The 13,392-nt window shown below is 49.0% G+C and overlaps 2 protein-coding genes across 4 annotated transcripts in view; one reads left to right on the top strand and one right to left on the bottom strand.

Moving 5' to 3' along the window:
• The window catches only part of LOC310697542 (vesicle transport protein GOT1B-like), a 112,000-nt gene that overhangs the window by 75,439 nt on the left and 23,169 nt on the right, over positions 1-13,392 (top strand). The window lies entirely within an intron of this gene.
• Positions 1-13,392, bottom strand: part of CELF5 (CUGBP Elav-like family member 5) — a 69,304-nt gene that overhangs the window by 36,972 nt on the left and 18,940 nt on the right. For all 3 annotated transcript variants that reach the window (XR_014521011.1, XM_083483948.1, XM_083483949.1), the window contains exon 2: positions 10,246-10,328. Coding sequence is in view for 2 of the 3 variants with exons in the window: in XM_083483948.1 (XP_083340074.1) it covers positions 10,246-10,328 (83 nt within the window). In the remaining variant the exon portion in view is untranslated. The remainder of the gene's footprint in view (positions 1-10,245; positions 10,329-13,392) is intronic.

Here is a 13,392-nt window from a genome sequence, read left to right as displayed (position 1 = left end):
GAAGATTCACAAAATGTTTAGGGGTATGCGTACCCCTGTGTACCCCCAGAAAAAAAGCACTGCTTGACCCTCCATCATCTTGGTTGCCCAGGACCAGTCCACTGATGAGGCAGGACCGAGACTGTTTAGGGCTTTCAAGGTCAGCACCAACACTTTGAATTGTGCTCGGAAACGTACTGGGAGCCAGTGTAGGTCTTTCAGGACTGGTGTTATGTGGTGCCAGTGGCCGCTCCCAGTCACCAGTCTAGCTGCCGCATTCTGAATTAATTGCAGTTTCCAGGTCACCTTCAAAGGTAGCCCCACGTAGAGCCCATTGCAGTAGTTCAAGTGGGAGATAACCAGAGCAGGCACAACTCTGGCAAGACAGCCTGCAGGCAGGTAGGGTCTCATCCTGCGTACCAGATGGAGCTGGCAAACAGCTGCCCTGGATACAGAACTGACCTGCACCTCGATGGACAGCTGTGAGTCCAGAATGACTCCCAGGCTGTGCACCTGGTCCTTCAGGGGCACAGTTACCCTATTCAGGACCAGGGAGTCTCCCACACCTGCCCGCCCCCTGTCCCCCAAAAACAGTACTTCTGTCTTGTCAGGATTCAACCTCAATCCGTTAGCTGCCATCCATCCTCCAACCGCCTCCAGACACTCACACAGGACCTTCACCGCCTTCACTGGTTCTGATTTGAAAGAGAGGTAGAGCTGGGTATGATCCGCATACTGATGAACACCCAGCCCAAACCCCCTGATGATCTCTCCCAGCGGCTGCATGTAGATATTAAAAAGCATGGGGGAGAGGAGAATCAGGCATGCAAATCATGCTCTAAATAAATAACTAAATGAGGTATTCAAAGGTTGAGCCAATGGAGCTGGGTGCCGACAGAGCTTATTCAATTGCATTGAAGCCAATGCAATTCTGGGCCTCATCAATAGGAGTATAGCATCTAGATCAAGGGAAGTAATAGTGCCCCTGTATTCTGCTCTGGTCAGACCTCACCTGGAGTACTATGTCCAGTTCTGGGCACCACAGTTCAAGAAGGACACTGACAAAATGGAACGTGTCCAGAGGAGGGCAACCAAAATGGTCAAAGGCCTGGAAACAATGCCTTATGAGGAACGGCTAAGGGAGCTGGGCATGTTTAGCCTGGAGAAGAGGAGGTTAAGGGGTGATATGATAGCCATGTTCAAATATATAAAAGGAGGTCACATAGAGGAGGGAGAAAGGTTGTTTTCTGCTGGTCCAGAGAAGCGGACACGGAGCAATGGATCCAAACTACAAGAAAGAAGATTCCACCTAAACATTAGGAAGAACTTCCTGACAGTAAGAGCTGTTTGACAGTGGAATTTGCTGCCAAGGAGTGTGGTGGAGTCTCCTGCTTTGGAGGTCTTGAAGCAGAGGCTTGACAACCATATGTCAGGAGTGCTCTGATGGTGTTTCCTGCTTGGCAGGGGGTTGGACTCGATGGCCCTTGTGGTCTCTTCCAACTCTATGATTCTATGATTCTATGATTATCGGCCGGCCTGTCGTCTGGTCCAGGGACAAAGTGACTGCCCCTGTTTATCTTCAAGGCCGGCTGCCATTGCATTATTCCCCATTGCTTTGTCAGGGGCGCCACTCTCAGCTCGTGAGAGGAGGTGTCAGCACATTGCCATGTTTCTATTTATAAAGATATCCTTGGCATTGTGGGCTTCCTCTGAGCATGTGCAGAGTCTTTTGCCACGAATCAGTCTCTCCCCCCCCCCCAATATCCATAGAAAAAGGATCTTAGGGCAAAGTTGCCCCTGGACATATGCAGAATAGCTTTCTTTTTGTGAAGGGATCCTTTGTGTCACCTATCTTGTTACAGGGGGTTGGACTAGATGACCCATGGGGTCCCTTCTCTAAAAATAAAATTTAAGGTCTTACATATATAATAAAAGGGACGCGGGTGGTGCTGTGGGTTAAACCACAGAGCCTAGGACATGCCGATCAGAAGGTCAGCGGTTCAAATCCCTGCGACGGGGTGAGCTCCCATTGCTCGGTCCCTGCTCCTGCCCACCTAGCAGTTCAAAAGCACGTCAAAGTGCAAGTAGATCAATAGGTACCGCTCCAGCGGGAAGGTAAACGGCGTTTCCGTGCGCTGCTCTGGTTCGCCAGAAGCAGCTTAGTCATGCTGGCCTCATGACCCGGAAGCTGTACGCCGGCTCCCTCGGCCAATAAAGCGAGATGAGCGCCACAACCCCAGAGTCGGCCACGACTGGACCTAATGGTCAGGGGTCCCTTTACCTTTTTTATATATAATAAATGTTCATAAATGTACCAACCAAGCACGTACATAGATCAGCACAGGAAAACCATCCTGAAACCCCTTTTTGACTCCTAAATTTAAATGGGAACTTAAAATGTCTATATAAGGGCAAGCACACCTTTGTTCTGGGTCCTCCTCCTCCTCCTGCAGGTGAGGGGAGCACCCTGTTGCAACAGATCAATAAAGATCAGGCTTACTAGCTGCTTTGCTGCTGAATATTCTCTGGTTGGCCTCTGTTATTCTCTCCTACCAATAGGGAACCTTTGTAAGGACTCTATATGGGCTCTTGGGTACCCCATAAGGGAAAGGGGGCAGATTTTGTTTACAACACTTCCAACTCCACAATTCTATGACTCTATGTCATAGAAAAATGGTCAAAGGCCTGGAAACGATGCCTTATGAGGAACGGCTAAGGGAGCTGGGCATGTTTAGCCTGGAGAAGAGGAGGTTAAGGGGTGATATGATAGCCATGTTCAAATATATAAAAGGATGTCACATAGAGGAGGGAGAAAGGTTGTTTTCTGCTGCTCCAGAGAAGCGGACACGGAGCAATGGATGCAAACTACAAGAAAGAAGATTCCACCTAAACATTAGGAAGAACTTCCTGACAGTAAGAGCTGTTCGACAGTGGAATTTGCTGCCAAGGAGTGTGGTGGAGTCTCCTGCTTTGGAGGTCTTTAAGCAGAGGCTTGACAACCATATGTCAGGAGTGCTCTGATGGTGTTTCCTGCTTGGCAGGGGGTTGGACTCGATGGCCCTTGTGGTCTCTTCCAACTCTATGATTCTATGATTCTATTCTATGATTCTATGATTTTATGAATCTGACGTGCTCTGCCTCACCCTAAAACCTTCCTTCCTAGTAACCCCTCAAATCCTGTTCTGTCCAAGAGATGGTTTGTGGGACGGGGGTAGGATGGTGAAAAGGCACATAAGAGAGGGAAGAGAGTCCCACATATTCGGCACACACAACAATGTGCTCTACAACCCACCTGCTGCCACCGTGATCAAACCAGTGCTATGACGGCGCATGCGTGAACATGCCGTCGCATCACAGCCACCACCTTTGGTCTGCCTTCATGCACCGCCAGCACTAGGAGGGCAAGTGCGCACTCAGCTGCGACAGCATGCACATGAATGCTACACTTCAAAAGGCAGCCATCAGCCCACACACTGCCTTCTTATGAAAGCGAGCACTAGGACAGCGTGCACGCAGACACACACACACACACACGTTCTGCAACAACAAAATGCAGTCACCGCCCCATGTGCTATGACGAGACATGCGCTACGTTATGAAACGCAACCACTGCTGGTGTGCAGCGTTAAAGCACAAAGCGGCACTACGGCAACACATGAACTCAAACACATGCTCAGCGAGCACTAAATGCTGCCAACCTCCCACAAGACAGCAAAAGCATGTGTGTCGCACATACGAAGTTTGGGCCTCTGCCTTTGTGCAGAAACCCGCTAGGATGGGAAATACGTGTGGGCCGCAACCGCAAAACACAGCCGTTGCCCGGCGTTCCGGCTTAGCGCACAACGCTGACCCTATGGCAGTGTGGCAGCCACAACACAAAATGCAGCCTTCCCCACGTTTGGGCTGGATGTGCAGAACCACAACGCGTGTGTGCCCCACAACTGCAGAACGCAGCCTGCCCCCAACACTGCCTTGGTGAAGATGGCAGCGCTATGACAGCATGCAGAGGAAAACAAGCCGGCGCCCTGACTTTGGGCAAGGCAAGGACCGAGCGCAGCTCGAACGGGATATCGAATCGTCCTCTGTGGTCCAAACAGGCCATTGCAAGCCCAGGTTTCTCTCCGCCTGCCCCTCCAGCCCCATAGCACGCTGTAGGTTTGTGGCACTCCAAAATAGATGCTCCAGCAGCTCTGGCTGGAGTGGAATGAAGCAGCATTGGGAGACGTTGCCATGGGAACTGTGGAGTTAATTAAGGCCTACATGGAGCCGGTGAAGCCGGGGTGCGGAGAGGCCCTCTCATTACAGCGCAAATCAGCAGCCGCCCGTTCCTTGGGACAACAAAAGAACATTCAATTAGCGGAGACCTGCTTCGTCTGTAATTAAGAGTGCGGTTCTCCTCCGTCAGCTCCTCTCTCTCGGCAGACAGGGTCGCCATATTTCAAATAGTCCAAACCAGGACACCCCGAAAGTTGAGCTTTGATGTTTAGGGAAACCTAGGGTTGCCATACATTTCCCAGACATATCCGGAATACTGCAGCCGCGAGCAGCGCCAGGGCGGAAATCGGCACAGTATTTTGCAATCGGCGAAATGTCTGGACGTGCGGCGGCCCAAGGCGGCAGTGTCGTTTTTGTCAATTTCCCGCAGAAATAGCGCAAAAAACCGTCCGATTTCTTTGCAAAAAAAGCTCAGTCCAAAAGGTGGTGGTTGTTTTTGACACAAAAACACCAAATAAACGCAAGTTTTCGATTGACTTGCCTAAGATCCAGGACAAAGCTCCACCTTTCGGAAATTCCCCCCCAGACATCTGTGATGTAGGTCTGATGTTTGTGGTGGGTGGTTTTGGGTTACACCCTTTCTGTGATGTATGTATGATGTATGGAGCGGTGGTCTTGAGCTCCAGGGCAGGGAATTTAAAATGTCTATATAAGGGCAGACACACCTGGGCTCTGGGTCCTCCTGCTCCCTCCTGCGTGCGGTGAGTTGGGACCCGGTTGCAAGAGATCAATAGTAGCATCCGCACTGACTGGCTCCAGCTGTCCAGGTTTTCAGGTGGGAACATCAGGGATTGAACCCGGACCCTTCTGCGTGCAAAGCTGCGGCTCAGCTCTCCTCCCACTTGCTCACTGGCTGCCCTTTGGATCAGCCTCGTGTTAAGTTGTGGGCGAACATATCAGACGACACAGCGATTCTTCCAAAGCAGCTCTTTATTCGTAAGCTGGAACAGAACTGAACTGAAGAGCTCAGTCAGCCTGCTTATATAGAGCTCCACTAGAATGCAACAATAACCATTTTCTGTAACTAGCCCAGGGGTCTGCAACCCGCGGCTCCGGAGCCGCATGTGGCTCTTTTACACCCTTGCCGCGGCTCCGGGGCGGATACTACTGAGGGGAGCATTGTGCGCCCCGACACTCTCCACTGTGGCGGGCGCTGTACTGGCTGTGACATCGCATGGGGGCGGTGCGTGCGTTAGTCACGCACCGTCCCGACGTCACCTTCCCGCCCGCCCGCTACATTGTAAGGGGCATGTACACTGGTCACTGCATTGAAAGGGGGCGTGTACGCTGGTCACTGTTTTGAAGGGGAGTGAAGAACACACACACACAAAAAGGCAACTTGTTAATTTAACATTCATTTCTATGAGGAGGAGTAACTCTGAGGGGTCAAACAAAGAAATAATTTTTAAAAAGGGACAAAAAAGTTATGTTTATAATGACGAGTTTTGCGGCTCCCAGGTTTTTTTTCCTTCGGAAACGGGTCCAAGTGGCTCTTTTTGTCTTAAAGGTTGCAGACCCCTGAACTAGCCAATCACTGAACGTCACTTTCGATCCTTCATTTGCATAACTACAGTGGTACCTCGCAAGACGAATGCCTCGCAAGACGAAAAACGCGCAAGACGAAAGAGTTTTCCGTTTTTTGAGTCGTTCCGCAAGACGAATTTCCCTATGGGCTTGCTTCGCAAGACGAAACATCTTGCAAGTTCTTGCGAGTTTGTTTCCTTTTTCTTAAAGCCGCTAAGCCGTTAATAGCCGCTAAGCCGCTAAGCCGCTAATAGCCATGCTTCGCAAGACGAAAAAACCGCAAGACGAAGAGACTCGCGGAACGGATTAATTTCATTTTGCGAGGCACCACTGTATCTACAGTATCCCGCTGCTGGCCCAGGGTGAGAACTTCAGTACATAACACCTCGCAGGGCTGTTGCGAGGATGAAACGGTGGCAGTGGAAGCCCTGCGTCCTCTGCTGAACTCATTGGAGCAAGGGGAGCAGCGAAAACAACACAACTCCCTCAGCAAATCAACATCCTGCAATGGTCCAAAAGTGCGGGACGGCTGGCTGTTCGCTCCAGGGAACTTCAGCACAGACAAAGACACACACATACTTAGTCCCCCTTGCATTTCAGAGCCAGCAGTCTCCCCAAATAGAAGAAGACACCTTCACCCCGGTATGGCTCCCCTTTATCACATACACAGCCCAACAAGACTCCATCAGGCAAGGCCTCCTTCCACCTGCCTTGCTCCACCCTCTAGTCTCTGCTTCTCAATGTGTATTGTATTGTTTTATGTACTGTGGCTTGCCGTTGTTTTATTGATTATAGTTTAGATATTATTTATTGTAACCGTTGACTGGATTTCTTTTTAACTTTTATATGTTGGTTTTTTTAATACTATTCTAACGATTGTTGAATGTTCTTTTTTGATGTAGGTTGCTTATTTTAAAGTTTTGTTTTATTATCACAATTTTGTATTGCATTAGATTGTTCTAGGTAAAGGTGAAGGGACCCCTGACCGTTAGGTTCAGTCATGGCCGACTCTAGGGTTCATCTTGCGTTACTGGCCGAGGGAGCCGGCGTACGGCTTCCGGGTCATGTTGCCAGCATGACTAAGCCACTTCTGGCGAACCAGAGCAGCGCACGGAAACGCCGTTTACCTTCCCGCTGGAGTGGTACCTATTTATCTACTTGCACTTGGACATGCTTTCAAACTGCTAGGTTGGCAGGAGTAGGGACCGAACAACAGGAGCTCACCCCGTCGCAGGGATTTGAACCACCAACCTTATGATCTGCAAGTCCTAGGCTCTGTGGTTTAACCCACAGCGCCACCCGCGTCCCGTTTAGATTGTTATAAGATGTACCTTTTTTTGTTTCTTTAGCTTGTAAACCGCCTTGCGTATTGTAAGATAGAAAGATGGTATACAAATTAAAAATGATGATGATGAATGATGATGACAAAAATCTACCAACAGCATGCAACTCAATATGGCTAACCTGATCCAAAACACCCACCCACCTCACTCACACACGAAAACAAAGACCACCACAGCCAACCACAAATGAACAACCACACCCATGGCCAACCCCAACCTCTCTCACCACCAGAGGAACACAAGTGAACAGCAGAGAACCTGCACAAGCGACGCTGACCCCACATATAGTAAGTAAAGTAGAAACATTGCCACCCGACCCCCCCCATCTCCCCCCCCACCTCTTTCCCCCTTTTCCTCCCAATGTCTCAACAAATGAAACTGATCTGTAAAAATGTTGCAAAGGGGGGGGGGGGGAATAAGAGCGAGAGACATTGCACACGCTTTTGTCAATCAAGAAAATCTTTAATAATAATAAAAAAATTACCGTCCCATTTCCAGATGAAATAAATAAATAAATAGTTTCTGCTTTTAACTTAAAAAATAAAAAGGAACCGGCAGTTCCCGAGTTCTGCAACGTCAAAGCAGTGTTTGAAATTAGCCAGGTGCGTTTTGTGACTGGCAGGGGTCCAACCGGTCTTGAAAGACCTACATTGGCTCCCAGTACATTTCCGAGCACAATTCAAAGTGTTGGTGCTGACCTTTAAAGCCCTAAATGGCCTCGGCCCTGTTATGTATTGAAGTTCTCACCCTGGCCACCAGAAGTATTGTGTATGTAGTTTTCACTCAGGTCCACATCAGTTACTTTAGGCGGGAAACCCTGGGTTGTTGTTGTTCCAATGTTGACAGCCGGCTGCCTATAAAAGCAGGCCAGCTGAGCTGTTTGCTGTTCAGTTCTGTTCCAGCTTACAAATAAAGAGCTGCTCTGGAGAAATCGCTGCGTCATCTGAAGGAGCGTCTCCACCCCCATCCTTCTGCCTGGACACTGAGGTCCAGCTCCAAGGGCCTTCTGGCAGTTCCCTCGCAGCGAGAAGCCAGGTTACAGGGAACCAGGCAGAGGGCCTTCTTGGTAGTGGCACCTGCCCTGTGGAACGCCCTCCCACCAGATGTCAAAGAGAACAACAACAACCAGACTTTTAGAAGACATCTGAAGGCAGCCCTGTTTAGGGAAGCTTTTAATGTTTAATAGACTATTGTATTTTAATATTCTGTTGAAAGCCGCCCAGAGTGGCTGGAGAAACCCAGACAGATGGGCGGGGTATAAATATATTATTATTATTATTATTATTATTATTATTATTATTATTATTATTATTATTATTATTAAATAGGGGGAAAGCCAAATGTCACTTAGAGAAGGTTCTGAAATACTTTCCTTGAAGCTTGAATTTTGTTTTATTCCGGATTGTTCGATCGGGTGTTTTAATGTGTTGAAAATCGCTTTGAGATTTTTTCCCTTTCATTAGGGAAAAAAAAGGTACCAACCTAGGTTTAAGGTGCCATTTGGCGATTAGCTTATATATCTGTCAAAGTTAACCTTTCAACTGCTGAGGAAGAAAACCAGCCAGCCACGGGATATCAAGGAGCAGCGCAACTTTTGCGGTGGAAGCGAAAGGTCAGCTGAGCTACAGCTTCGTCGGGTCAAAGCAATGCATAGCACTGGCATTTGAAAAACAAACTAAAAGGCAAAACAGCCAGGATATACCGGAAGCCCAGGATATCGCCCAGATTCCCCTCAACTCTTTGTATAACTCAGGGGTCAGCAAACTTTTTCAGCTGGGGGCTGGACCACTGTCCCTCAGACCTTGTGGGGGGACCTGGACCGTCCGTGAGCTAGATTGAGAAGGCGATTGGGCCGGATCCGGCCCCTGGGCCTTAGTTTGCCTACCCATGGTATAACTCTTAGTCGGCGCTCTCCTCTTACAGAATTTATCTTTAGCTGAGCGCTGGAAATGGCACATCTCGGCAGCTCCTGCCTTGGAAAAGCAATTGCTGAGGAGGATTATTAACAGCTTGCCGTAATCATACAGAGGCGCAGTTGAAATGTCTCACTAAGTGAGATTCGAGGTGTTGGGGGGAGGCGGGTTTTGGGAAGGAGGCTGCTTTTCGATATTTCAGAGTGCGATCCGCACCCCACATTCACAATGTATAACGTCCCACCTTTCTTCCAAGCTGGGGCTAAAGGCATTTTTGTGTGTGTGTTTGGCCTCTCTCTCTCTCTCTCTTAATTACACCTCACAGGGTTGTTGTGAAAACAAAGCGTGTGGGTGTCCTGCATTCTGCCCCCTAGCTCTTCTGCCTTGGGCTTGCCGATCAGAAGGTCGGCGGTTCGAATCCCCGCGACGGGGTGAGCTCCCGTTGCTCGGTCCCTGCTCCTGCCAACCTAGCAGTTCGAAAGCACACCAGTACAAGTAGATAAATAGGTACCGCTCCAGAGGGAAGGTAAACAACGTTTCCGTGCGCTGCTCTGGTTTGCCAGAAGCGGCTTAGTCCTGCTGGCCACATGACCCGGAAGCTGTATGCCAGCTCCCTCGGCCAGTAAAGCGAGATGAGCACCGCAACCCCAGAGTCGGCCACGACTGGACCTAATGGTCAGGGGTCCCTTTACCTTTACTTTTAACTTAGATATAAACCTGCCTTGATTTAGCACCTAGGACTGCTGCTACTTCAAGGCCTTGGTTATGTAAGTAAACACTACTTTTACTTCTTCGCAGAACAGTGCATGCGTGTGTGTGTGTGAGAGAGAGGGGGGGGGAGGTTGTTCTTTTTAATGGTGAGAAAGGGGGGAAATACCAGGCAAAATCTTGGATTATTGCTTCTAGAAGGTTCAATTAACCTTGTCTTAGCTTCCACGTTTAAGCTGCAAAGGATGGTATTCTGCTGGTCTTGCTCACATGTGCAAGGAAGGATGATAACAGAATAATATATCCTCTCCCAGTGCCTAAATCCATTCCTACATTCCCCCCTGGCCCCTTTAAGCATTCACACACTTATTGGAAGGCACAGACTGACATCTGATTTCTCACTTCAAGGCAAGGTGCGAAACTGCGCTTCTCTGAGCGAAATACACCTCCGTTGAGGAGCCTCTGGAGCCCACCCACAGCGACTCCATAGAGCCAAGACTTACCCCAGGGAGCGTCTTCTGTTCATGTAGCGCTGTCTGAGCTTTGATGGCCGAATCTCGGGCGCAGTACGTAAGGAAGGCGCAACCTGAAACGGAGAGGGCGTGCACTGGTATCAAACGCGTGAACATGTATGTGCAGAATGCACGCTTATACGCATGAATGCAGCAAATGTACTTCATGCGCTGTTACATTAAAGGGTCTCGCTCCCTTCTCTGCCCCACTCAAATACACACACACACCAATTTCATGCACATTTTTTAGCAATCCTGTCACCCTGTCGCATTTCCTGTGGGAGAGGTACAGGATCAAGTGGGGAGATTAAGGGGTTTAAGAACACAAGGTGAGCTGTGGGAAGGCAAGCCCAGTGTGCAGCAGCTGTAAAAATTAAAAAAAGGCAAGTTCCATGCTAGCGATCATTAGGAAAGGGGTTTAAAATATGGTAGCAAGGAACTGGAAAAGCAAAGGGACTCCTACAATAATTGAATGGCAGGTGCAAACGAAAGAATATTTACAGTTGGCCATGATGACAGGGAGAATCAGAGGATATCCGACGCAGAAGGTACATAAAGAATGGGAAATATTTAAAGATTACTTGAAAAATTACTGTGACGACAAAAACCTCCTGGCAGACCTTTGACTGATTCTTGTAAGACGAATGTGATAAATAATCATGTACTTTGGATAAGAATTAGGAAAACAAAATAACAGTGTGATGCTGTGTGTAAAACAATCAATATAAGTGATAGTACAATGGTGTAATGGGTATGAGTTACTCGTGCGTAAACTGGTGCCTTTCTCGGCTAATTTGCCTTGTTAAACCTTTCTGACTGCACAGCCCCTTCTCATCGTGGCTGCCTCAGTCACTGGCAGAATCCGTCAGTGGGCGTTTCTTGAACCTCTTCCAACATAAAAGTTGTTTGACACCCAGTCTCCTCCTCCTCTCACTGCGCGGGAGTCTTCTGCGCAGGGAAGGCGTGGGTAGCGGAGGACCTGGGCTCTCCTCACTGATGTCCAGTGAAGAGTCCTGGAGCCCTCTCTCCACTTCCTCCGTCTGCCTCCCTTTCTCCCTGGTGTTGCGCTGACTGGCTTCCCCCTCTACTGAGCAGTTTCTCCCCCTGCTGCTGGGTCCTTCGCCAGCATCATCTGGGAGCCTCCCCTTCGCCTCTCCCTCCGATGTCAGTTCCCTGACAAATGGGTTTAATCGGAAGTCAACTTTATTTTCTGTTAATTTTCTTTTCTTCTTTCTTTTTTTCCTGTTCTGTAAAGTAGTAATAGATAAACGTAATGATTGGTGATGTATATACTGTATAGTTGTGTGTTGTTGTATTCTGTAGTATATTATGGTGTGATGTGGGATGATGTGTCATTTAACGCTGTCTGTCAAATAAAGTTAATTTTTTTTAAAAAAGGAAAGAGGTTTAAAATAAAATTGCCAATATCATCACACAGATCTGTTTGGACTGCTGTGTACAGTTCTGGTCGCCTCCGCTCGGAAAGGATAATGTGGAGTCGGAAATGGACAACCAAAATTATGAAGGGGGTGGAGCAGTTGACTTGTGAAGAAAGGTTGCTGTGTTTGAGACTTCTTAGCATAGCTGTCAACTTACAGATTTGAAAATAAGGGACCAGCAGCCTCGAAAATAAGGGACCAGCAGCCAAAATAAGGGATTTTCCAAGCACAGGTATGTTCAACTTCTGAGCCCCTCCAAGCCAAAGGCAGAAAGCCCAGCCAGGAGCCAAACGAAGCCTCAAGCGGTGGTTCCCACAGCGCAGCAACCCGGCAAAGGGGATGCAGCAAGGGAAACCACCGTCACCTCTCCGCTGGGAAGCGCTGAGCAAAGGCGAGTCCCCAGGCAACGCAGCCGATTTGATCGGCACAAGGCATGCAAGCTCCACCCCCAGTCGTTCTTAGACTCCTTATTGGGTGAGCAACGCAGCCAAGCAACACAGTTGGAGCCTCCCTCCTCCCTGGCCGGCAGGGAGGGAGGGAGAGGAGCTGCTTCCTTTGAAACCCGGGAAGGGACATCATCAATAAGGGACAGCAGTGGGACACAGGGCTGGAATAAGGGACTTTCCCGCCAAATAAGGGACAGTTGACAGCTATGCTTCTTAGTTAGAGAAAAGGCAAGTACTGTAAGAGGTGAACTGGGCATGGAGAAAGCAGACAAATGGTTTTCTTCCTCTCTCATAACACTGGAACATTGATGCCAATCTCTTCTGCAAAAGGCAAGGGCATCAACCAGAATAAACAGGAAAAAGCAGCAGTAAAATGTGAATTCCGTCTCCCCTGGCACTTTTTGAAAGGCCTTCCTTGCCATTTGCCTCCTCCAACTGGCAAACAGGGGTAGACTGCTGCTGCACCAGGAGGCTCTGTGCTTATCTGCCCACAGCTAACATCACGAGCGAGTCCTGGAACTCGCCAACAACAGCAGCAGCGCTTGTGCTCGCCTGCACTCATTGCACACGGCCCCTCCGTTTAACCTTTGTACCACGGAGACGCCCACGGCACAGTGGTTTAAATTTTTAATTCTAATTAATAGGGCCCCAGAGCTATGGCGCGTCAAACAGGCTGGTTGATCCGGTGTGTGTTTTTAATCGCAAGTTTGCATCTGCAACCACACAGGGAGAGGAGCAGGCGGGGGGGTGGGGAGCGAAATCCGTACACATCATCTCGCTCTTGTGATTATTTTTAGCCTTCAGCAGAGAGGGAAGGAGAAATAATATGTGTGGAATCCAACCACTCCTTCCCCCAAGAGACAGAAAAGGACGAGGAAGAGAGGGCCAGATCCTGAATGCGGAGTGGAGCCAAGACAGGCCAAAGGAATCCTAGGTGAACACACCTTGTTTTGTTCCGCTGAGGTGCTCGCTTAAGGTTACCAGATGTCCCCCTTTCCCGGGGACAGTCCCCGGATTTACAAATCAGTCCCCATACAAAATCCATTGAAGTTGAAAAATGCAGGACAGTGCGCACCCCGGAAATTATCTCTTTCAGCTTCTGCCCTCTGGAAGAAGGGACAGGGTTATAAAGACTGGGACTAGCCGCCTGAGAAACAGTTTCTACCCAAATGAGATTTTGGTTTTAAATGCAGTATAAGGAGTCTCTAGGGATGCAGGTGGCGCTGTGGGTTAAACCACAGAGCCTAGGACTT

Source organism: Podarcis liolepis, assembly GCF_965112155.1.
Source record: "Podarcis liolepis genome assembly, chromosome: 18".
Taxonomy (NCBI): domain Eukaryota; kingdom Metazoa; phylum Chordata; class Lepidosauria; order Squamata; family Lacertidae; genus Podarcis; species Podarcis liolepis.
The sequence above is the reverse complement of the archived record's forward strand: the minus strand, read 5'-3'. Positions and strand labels throughout refer to the sequence as shown.